A 9,446-nucleotide genomic window follows, 5' to 3' on the forward strand; every position below is an offset into this window, starting at 1 on the left:
TCTGCCACCCCTGCCTGTTGAAGAGGGTTTCTATTGGGCAGGTGAGGCCCTCATGGGCTCTGGGCACATACTGGGTCATCTGCTGTGGCAGTCTGGCCTCCATCAGAGATCAAGAACTTCTCCCAATGTGGCTGCCTGTGTAAGTGCCCTCCATGAGCATGGCCCAGCTGTCCCAACCCAGATGCCGCCCTGGGCCAGATGCACCTCTGCTTCCACATCCCAGCTCCCTGCCTCATCATGGCAGCCCCTGCTGCAGTGAAGAGCAACCACACGAAGTAAGCAGGCGCGTGTGTAGGGCAGTGGTAGTTGTGGGAAAACAAGCAGCCACAAGGGCGGTCTCAATGTATCCTCTTTGCCCCTGCCTTGGGAGCAAGACCCTGAGCATGTGTTTCAGGGGGGTCCAGGCTTCCACAGCCCTCCTATTAGTCCACATAACCCTACAACCAGGTAAGGGTTCTTGTCTTCCCTCTGTCGGACCCAAGGACTGGCGTGTCCAATATATGGCTCAAACTACTCACACCTAGGGCAGATCTCCCCCCGTGTGATCTCCCTTATATTCTGAGTCTTTTCCCAGTGACACAGGTCAGGACTTGAATGCTCCTCTTCCCTTCCTACCCTATTCCCTGTGGTCTTTCTTAGAGCCTTGGTTCAGGAATCTTTCTGCAATTTTCCAGTTAGTTTTTTTAGATAATTGTTCCACATGTTGATGTGTGTTTTTTTTTAATTGATTTATCTTTTGTTTGAGGGATAATTGCATTATAAGATTTTGTTGTTTTATGTCAAGCATCAACATGAATCAGCCATAGGTATACATATGTGCCCTCCCTCTTGAAACTCCCTCCCATGTCCCTCCAGCTCTCACCCCTCTATTTTGATACAGAGCCCCTGTTTGAGTTCCCTGAGACAGATAGCAAATTCCCATTGGCTATGTATTTTATACACCATAATGTAAGTTTCCATGTTACTCTCTCCATACATCTCACCCTCTCCTTCCTTCTCCCCGTGTCCATAAGTCTGTCCTCTATGTCTGTTTCTCTGTTGCTGCCTTAGAAATAAATTCATCAGTATAATTTTTAGAGATTCCATATATATGCATTAGTTAATGATATTTATTTTTCTCTTTCTGACTTACTTCACACTGTATAATAGATTCTAGGTTCATCCACCTCATCACAACTGACTCAAACCTGTTCCTTTTTATGTCTGAATAATATTCCATTTGTATATGCACCACTTCTTTATCCATTCATCTGTTGATGGACATATAGATAAGTTCCATGTTCTAGCTATTGTAAATAATGCTGCAATGAACATTGGGATACATGTGTATTTTTCAATGTTAGTTTCCTCAGGATATATGCTTAATAGTGGGATTGCTGGGACATATGATGGTTTTGTTTCTAGTTTTTTAAGGAATCTCTATAATGCCATCTTCCATAGTGGCTGTATCAATTTACATCCCCACCAACAGTGCAAGAGGATTCCCTTTTATCCACACTCTCTCCAACATTTATTGTTTGTAGACTTTTTGATGATGGCCATTCTGGCTGGTGTGAGTTGATATCACATTGTAGTTTTGATTTGCATTTCTCTAATAATGAGTGATGTTGAGCATTTTTTCACGTGTTTGTTAGCTGTCTGTATGTCTTCTTTGGAGAAATGTCTCTTTAGGTCTTTTGCCCACTTTTGGTTGGGTTGCTTGCTTTTCTGGAGTTGAGTTTTATGAGCTGCTTGTATATTTTGGAAATTAATCCTTTGTCTGTTTTTTAGATTTTCTATTATTTTCTCCTATCCTGAAGATTTTCTTTTCACCTTGTTTATACTTTCCTTTGCTGTGCAAAACTTTTAAGTTTAATCAGGTCCCACTTGTTTACTTTTGTTTTTATTTCTCTTACTCTAGGAGATGGGTCATAAAGGATGTTGCTTTGATTTATGTCATCGAGTGTTCTGCCTATGTTTTCTTCTAAGAGTTTTATAGTTCCTGGTCTTATATTTAGGTCTTTAATCCATTTTGTGATTATCTTTGTGTATGGTGTTAGAAAGTGTTTTTAATTTCATTCTTTTATATGGAGCTGTCCAGTTTTCCCAGCGCCACTTATGGAAGAGGCTGTCTTTGCCCTATTGTATATTCTTGCCTCCTTTGCCAAAAAACAAAATAAAACAAAATACCTATAGGTGTGTGGCTTTATTTCTGATCTTTCTATTTTGTTCCATCGGTCTGTATTTCTGGTTTTGTGCCAGTACCATACTGTCTTGATGACTGTAGCTTTGTAGTATAATCTGAAGTCAGGAAGGTTGATTCTTTCAGCTCCATTCTTTCTCAAGACTGCTTTGGTTATTCAGGGTCTTTAGTGTCTCCATATGAATTGTGAAGTGTTTTGTTCTAGTTCTGTGGAAAATGCCATTGGTAATTTGAAAGGGATTGCATTAAATCTATTGATTGTGTGTGGTAGTATAGTCATTTTCACAATATCAATTCTTCCTATGCCAGGAACATGGACTATCTCTCCATCTGTTTATGTTGTCTTTCATTTCTTTCATCAGTATCTTACAGTTTTCTGTATGCAGTTCTTTTGTCTCAGGTATGTTTTTTCCTAGATATTTTAGTCTTTTTATTGCAGTGGTAATGCAACTTGATTCCTTTAATTTCTCTTTATGAATTTTCATTGGTACTCTATAGGAATGCAAGTGATTTTTGTGTTGATTTTGCATCCTGTGACTTTGCTAAATTCACTGATTAACTCTAGTAATTTTCTGATAGTATTTTTAGGGTTTTCTATGTATAGTACCATGTCATCTGTAAACAGTGAGAGCTTTACTTCTTCTTTTCCCACCTGGATTCCTTTTATATCTTTTCTCTTCTATGATTGCTATAGCTAGGACTTTTAAAATTTGTTGCATAATAGTGGTGACAGTGGACACCCATGTCTCATTCCTGATCTTAGGCGGAATGCTTTCAGTTTTTCACCATCAAGAATAATCTTTGCTATAGGCTTATCATATATGGCCTTTTCTAGGATTCTTCTACACCCAGTTTTTGAAGAGTTTTAAACGTAAATGGGTGCTGAATTTTGTCAAAGGCTTTTTCTGAATCTATTGAGAGGATCATATGGTTTTTATCTTTCAATTTGTAAATGTGATGTATCACATTAATTGATTTCTGTATATTGAAGAATCCTTGCATCCCAGGAATAAACCCAAATTGATCATGATGTATGAGCTTTTTGATGTGTTGCTGAATTCTGCTTGCTAACATTTTATTGAGAATTTTTGCATCTATGTTCATCAGTGATATTGGCCTGTAGTTTTCTGCTTTTGTGTTATCTTTGTTGGGTTTTGGTATCAGGGTGCTGGTGGCCTCATAGAATGAGTTTGGAAGTGTTCCTTCTTCTGCAATATTTTGGAGGTGTTTTAGAAGGATAGGATTAGCTCATGTCTAAATGTTTGATAGAATTCACCTGTGAAGCCATCTGGTCCTAGGATCTTGTTTTTTGGGGGGACTTTTTTAAAATCACAATTTCAATTTAAGTACTTGTAACTGGGTTGTTCATAATTTCCATTTCTTCCTCGTTCAGTCTCTGATGATTGAACTTTTCTCAGAATCTGTCCATTTCTTCCAGGTTATTCATTTTATTGCCATATAGTTACTCATAATAGTATCTTATAATCCTTTGTATTTCTGCAATGTCTGTTGTAATCTTCCATTTACATTTATATTTTTTAAATTTAATTTTAATCTCTTTTTTCTTGATGAGTATGGCTAAAGGTTTGTGAATTTTATCTTCTCAAATAAAAAGCTTTTAGTTTTATTAACCTTTGCTATTGTTTCTTTCATTTCTTTTTTATTTATTTCTCCTCTTATAATTATGGTTTCTTTCCTTATGCCAACAGAGGAGCCTGGTAGGCTACAGTCCATGGGGTTGCAAAGAGTCGGACACGACTGTGCGTCTTCACTCATTCACTCCTTATGCCAATTTTGGGGATCTTTTGTTCTTCTTTTTCCAGTCATTTTAGGTATGCTGCTGCTGCTGCTGCTGCTGCTGCTGCTGCTGCTGCTGCTGCTGCTGCTGCTGCTAAGTCGCTTCAGTCGTGTCCGACTCTGTGCGACCCCATAGAGGGCAGCCCACCAGGCTCCCCCGTCCCTGGGATTCTCCAGGAAAGAACACTGGAGTGGGTTTCCATTTCCTTCTCCAATGCATGAAAGTGAAAAGTGAAAGTGAAGTCGCTCAGTCGTGCCTGACTCTTAGCGACCCCATGGACTGCATCCCACCAAGCTCCTCTGTCCATGGGATTTTCCAGGCAAGAGTATTGCATTTTAGTTATAAAGGTTAGCTATCTATTTGATGTTTTTCTTGTTTCTTGAGGTAGGATCACATTGCTATAAACTTCCCTCTTAGAACTGCTTTTGCTGCATCCCACAGGTTTTGAGTTGTCGTGCTTTCATTGTCATTTGTTTCAAGGAATTTTTTGATTTATCTTTTGATTTCTTCAGTAACCTGTTCATTATTTAGAAACATATTGCTTAATCTCCATGTTTTTGTGTGTGTGTTTTTTTTACAGTTTTTTTTTTTTCTTGTAATTGATGTCTAGTCACATAGTGTTGTGGTCAGAAAAGATGCTTGATGTGATTTCCATTTTCTTAAATTTACTGAGGTTTGATTTGCGACCCAAGATGTGATCTATCCTGCAGAATATTCCATGTGCACTTGAGAATAAGGTGTATCCTACTGCATTTGGATGGAACATCCTGAAGATATCAATGAGATCCATCTCGTCTAATGTATCATTTAAGACTTGTGTTTCCTTATGAATTTTATCTTTTGATGATTGGCTCATTGGTGTGAGTGGGGTGTTAATGTCAATTTCTCCTTTTATGTCTGTTAGTCTTTTCTTATGTATTGAGGTGCTCCTATGTTGGATGCATAGATATTTGCAATTGTTATGTCTTCCTCTTGGATTGATCCCTTGATCATTATGTAGTGTCCTTCCTTATCTCTTGGAATCTTCTTTATTTTAAGGTCTATTTTTTTCTGATATGAGGATGGCTACTCCAGGTTTCTTTTCTTCCCCTTTTCATAGAATATATTTTTCCATCCTCTCACTTTCAGTCTATAGTATCTTTAGGTCTGAAATGGGCTTCTTGTAGACAACATATATATGTGTTTTGTTTTGTTTTTGTTTGTTTGTCTGTTTTTTGGTATCTTTTCAGCCAGTCTGTGTCTTTTGGTTGGAACATTTAATACATTTTTCTTTAAAGTAATTATTGATATATATGTTCCTATTGCCATTTTATTAATTGTTTAGGGTTTGTTTTTGTAGATACTTTTATTCTCTTGTGTTTTCTGACTATATAAGTCCCTTTAACATTTGTTGTAAGCTGGTTTGGTGTTACTGAGTTCTCTTAACTTTTGCTTGTCTGTAAAGCTTTTTATTTCACCACTAATTTTGAATGAGATCCTTGTGGGGTAGAGTAATCTTGGTTGTAGATTTTTTCCCTTTCAGGACTCCAAATATATCCTGACATTCCTTTCTGGCCTGCAGAGTTTCTGCTGAAAGATCAGCTTCTAATCATATGGGGTTCCCCTTGTATGTTACTTGTTGTTTTCCCCTTGCTGCTTTTAATGTTCTATGTGTTTAGTCTCTGTTAGTTTGATTAGTATGAGTCTTGACATGTTTCTCCTTAGGTTTATCCTGTATGGGACTCTTTGCACCTTTTGAATTTGATTGACTATTTCCTTTTCCATGTTGGGGAAATTTTCAACTATAATTTCTTCAAAAATTTTCTCATACCCTTTATTTTTCTCTTCTTCTTCTGGAAACCCTATAATTTGAATGTTGGTGCATTTAATATTGTTGCAGAGGTCTCTGAGACTATCCTCAGTTCTTTTCATTCTTTTTACTTTATTCTGCTCATTGGCAGTTATTTTCACCATTTTATTTTCCAGCTCAATGATCCATTCTTCTGGTTGAGATATTCTTCCATTGATTCCTTCTAGAGTATTTTTAATTTCAGTAATTGTGTTGTTTGTATGATTCTTTAATTCTTCTAGGTCTTGGTTAATTGATTCTTCCATTTTCTCCATTTTATTTTCAAGGTTTGGATCATCTTCACTATCATTATTCTGAAGTCTTTTTCTGGTAGTTTGCCTATTTCCTCTTCACTTATCTGGACTTGAGCATTTCTAGTTTGTTCTTTCATTTGTGCAGCATTTCTCTGCCTTTTCATTATTTTTTTTTTAAATTATTGTGTTTGAGGTCTCCTTTCCCCAGCTTTCAAGGCTGAATTCTTTCTCTCTTTTGGTTTCTGCTGTCACAAGTTTGGTCAAGTGGTTTGTGTAAGCTTCATGTAAGATGTGACTTGTGCTTGTGTTCAGGTGGGAGGAGGTTAGCTTTTTTATTCTCCCCCTTTTATGGGCAGGGCTGATTGAGGTGGTAATCCTATCTGCTGCTGATGATTGGGTTTGTATTTTTGTCCTGTTTGTTCTTTGGATGAGGCATCCTGCACAGTGTGCTACTGGTAGTTGGATGATGCTGGGTCTTGTATACAAGTGGTTGCTTTTGTGGGAATTCTCACTATTTGATACTCCTTAGGGTTAGGAATTCTCTGATAGTCTAGGGTCTTGGAGTCAGTGCTCCCACTCCACAGCCTCAGGGCTTGATCTCTGTCCTGGAAGGAAATTCCACAGGTGGTTTGTTCTGGCATTAAATGGGATTAAACAAATGCTGAAAAATGAGAAACCAAAGGCAAACCCCAGACAAATGGCAATTACAAAATCAGGCAAATGATAATTGAAATAATGGAATATATGCACATACATATACACTCATTAGCAAAATCAAAACAGTCTAATGAAAATAAAGTATAATAGTTTGACCTGGCGAACAAAGGAAACCAAAATGGCATCCACCAGTTAAGAACAAAACTAACTAAAGCACAAACTGGAAAACAAAACTAAAATAAGGTGACAACTGGGGGGAAAAGCAATGAAAACAAAACTAACAAATATCGTGAGAAAAAGAAAGGAAAGGAAGAAAAGAAAGAATAGAGCCAGCCAGGCTGAAAGGGCTCGGGAAGCTAGCTGGCCTTGTTGGCCCTTAAATCGCACACTGGATGCCCTGGCCCCAGTTACCCTCACCCAGCCACGCAAAGAAGGATGCTCCTGGCTCTCGTCGGCCTCCCAGGTTTGCTTTCCTTCTTTTCCCGAAGGTGGGCCCTTAGGTTCACCGTCCGAAGCCTGCGGCCGCAGGGAAAACCAATCCCTGAGTGTCCGGAGAGTAACCGGAAGTGCCCTCCCAGGCAGAGGGGTGGCGCCGGCTGCAGCCGGGGAGAGGGAAGAATTGAGTATCGTTAGTAACTATGGACTGGAGACCTTTTGGAGCCAAAAGGAAGACAGTCTTGAGTCTTTCTTGTTATGGGTTGTAAATACCACATAAAGAACGAGTGCATGTGATGCTGGAAACTTGTAAAGAGAAACTGCTCATGACTGAAAGGCCTAAGACAGATGTATCTTTCAAGTTCTTATCGAGAAAATGACTATGAAGAAAATGATGGGTCAGGAAGACCAGTGGAAAACTCCCTAGGAGAGAGCCATAGAAAATGTCCACTTCAGAAGAGAGATATAATCAGAGAACTCAAAAAAGGAAAATATATCATGTATGCCCTCAGAAGGGTAAAAAGATTTTTATTCATGTGCATGAGATTACTCAAATAGATGATCAGATATACCAGTGCCTTGAATGTGAACAAAACTTTTGTGAAAACTTAGCTCTTATTATGTGTGAGAGAACCCATACTGGGGAGAAACCTTATAGATGTGATATGTGTGAGAAAACCTTCATCCAAAGCTCAGATCTTATTTCACATCAGAGGATCCACAGTTCTGAGAAACCTTATAAATGTAGCAAATGTGAGAAGAGCTTTTGGCACCACTTAGCCCTTTCAGGACACCAGAGAACGCATGCAGGTAAAAAATTCTATACATGTGATATCTGTGGCAAGAATTTTGGTCAGAGCTCTGATCTGCTTGTCCATCAGCGAAGCCATACAGGCGAGAAACCGTATCTGTGTAATGAGTGTGATAAATGCTTCAGCCGAAGTACAAACCTCATAAGGTACCGAAGAACTCACACAGGTGAGAAACCGTTTAAGTGTCTGGAGTGTGCAAAAGCTTTTAGTGGGAAATCCGATCTTATTAGCCACCAGAGAACTCACACTGGTGAAAGACCCTACAAATGTAATAAGTGTGAGAAAAGTTACCGACACCGGTCAGCCTTCATTGTTCATAAAAGAGTACATACTGGGGAGAAGCCCTATAAGTGTGGTGCCTGTGAGAAATGCTTTGGCCAGAAATCTGACCTTATTGTACACCAGAGAGTCCACACAGGTGAGAAGCCATATAAATGCTTGGAATGTATGAGAAGTTTTACCCAGAGTGCCAACCTCATCAGGCACCAGGCAACTCACACTCACACTTTTAAATGCCTTGAATATGAGAAGAGCTTCAGCTGTAGTTCAGACCTTATTGTGCATCAAAGAATTCACATGGAAGAGAAACCACATCAGTGGTCTGCGTGTGAGAGTGGCTTCCTCTTAGGCATGGACTTCGTTGCCCAACAGAAAATGAGAACTCAGACAGAGGAGCTGCATTATAAATACAGTGTCTGTGATAAAAGCTTTCATCAGAGCTCAGCCCTTCTTCAACATCAGACAATGCACATCGGTGAAAAACCATATATCTGTAATGTGCCTGAGAAAGGTCTTGAGCTCAGCCCTCCCCATGTATCAGAAGCCTCACAGATGTCTTGACCAGACAAGAAGTTGTTATACCTTAAAAAAAAAAAAAAGGATGTATGTACAATGTAAGAGAACTCACTTAAGATAGAGAACTCAAAGCAAATCTCAGACTTGCCTCAGAGCCCAGACTTTATTGGGGATCAGAAAATCTGTAGTTGTAGGAACTTGAGAAATGGTTTGACCAGAGAGCTGTCTTTACAGAACCGTATCAATCACTCCAGTGAGAAACCTTACAGATGCCCTGAGTTTTTGGAAAACCTCAGTCCAAGCTCATGTCTGATCATCCACAAGAGGATTTATATAGGTGGGAAACTTATAAGTTCGGTGAATGTGAGAAAGCTCTCTAGCAGTGCTCACCTCTCCTCATTCCAAGATAATTCAGATCAGAGGATGATATTTTTTTAATGCCCTGTGAAACAGTGCTTCAGACAGTATGCATGCCTCATTGGACGTCAGAAAGCCCCACTGGAAGGAAACCCCAACAGTTGTGAAAAAAGCCTCTTAACGCAACTGTGACTTTATTACCTATCATAAGAGAAGCCATACAGGTGAAAATTTGTGTATTTGCCTTGAATGTGGCAAAAGCATTAAGTGGAGAGCCTTCTTGGGTTTGCAAATCCCTCCCCCCAAAAAAAATCTGATGAAGGACCTT

The 9,446-nt window shown here is 39.1% G+C and overlaps 1 protein-coding gene across 1 annotated transcript; it reads left to right on the plus strand.

Moving 5' to 3' along the window:
- The first annotated feature begins 7,284 nt into the window (after positions 1-7,284).
- LOC102188335 (zinc finger protein 322-like) lies at positions 7,285-8,828 on the plus strand. Its single transcript, XM_018044748.1, has one exon. It carries the CDS (start codon positions 7,598-7,600, stop codon positions 8,804-8,806), a length of 1,209 nt encoding a protein of 402 aa, XP_017900237.1. The 5' UTR covers positions 7,285-7,597; the 3' UTR covers positions 8,807-8,828.
- The last annotated feature ends 618 nt before the right edge of the window (positions 8,829-9,446 follow it).

This window comes from Capra hircus, unplaced genomic scaffold (genome assembly GCF_001704415.2).
Source record: "Capra hircus breed San Clemente unplaced genomic scaffold, ASM170441v1, whole genome shotgun sequence".
In the NCBI taxonomy this organism is placed as follows: Eukaryota; Metazoa; Chordata; class Mammalia; order Artiodactyla; family Bovidae; genus Capra; species Capra hircus.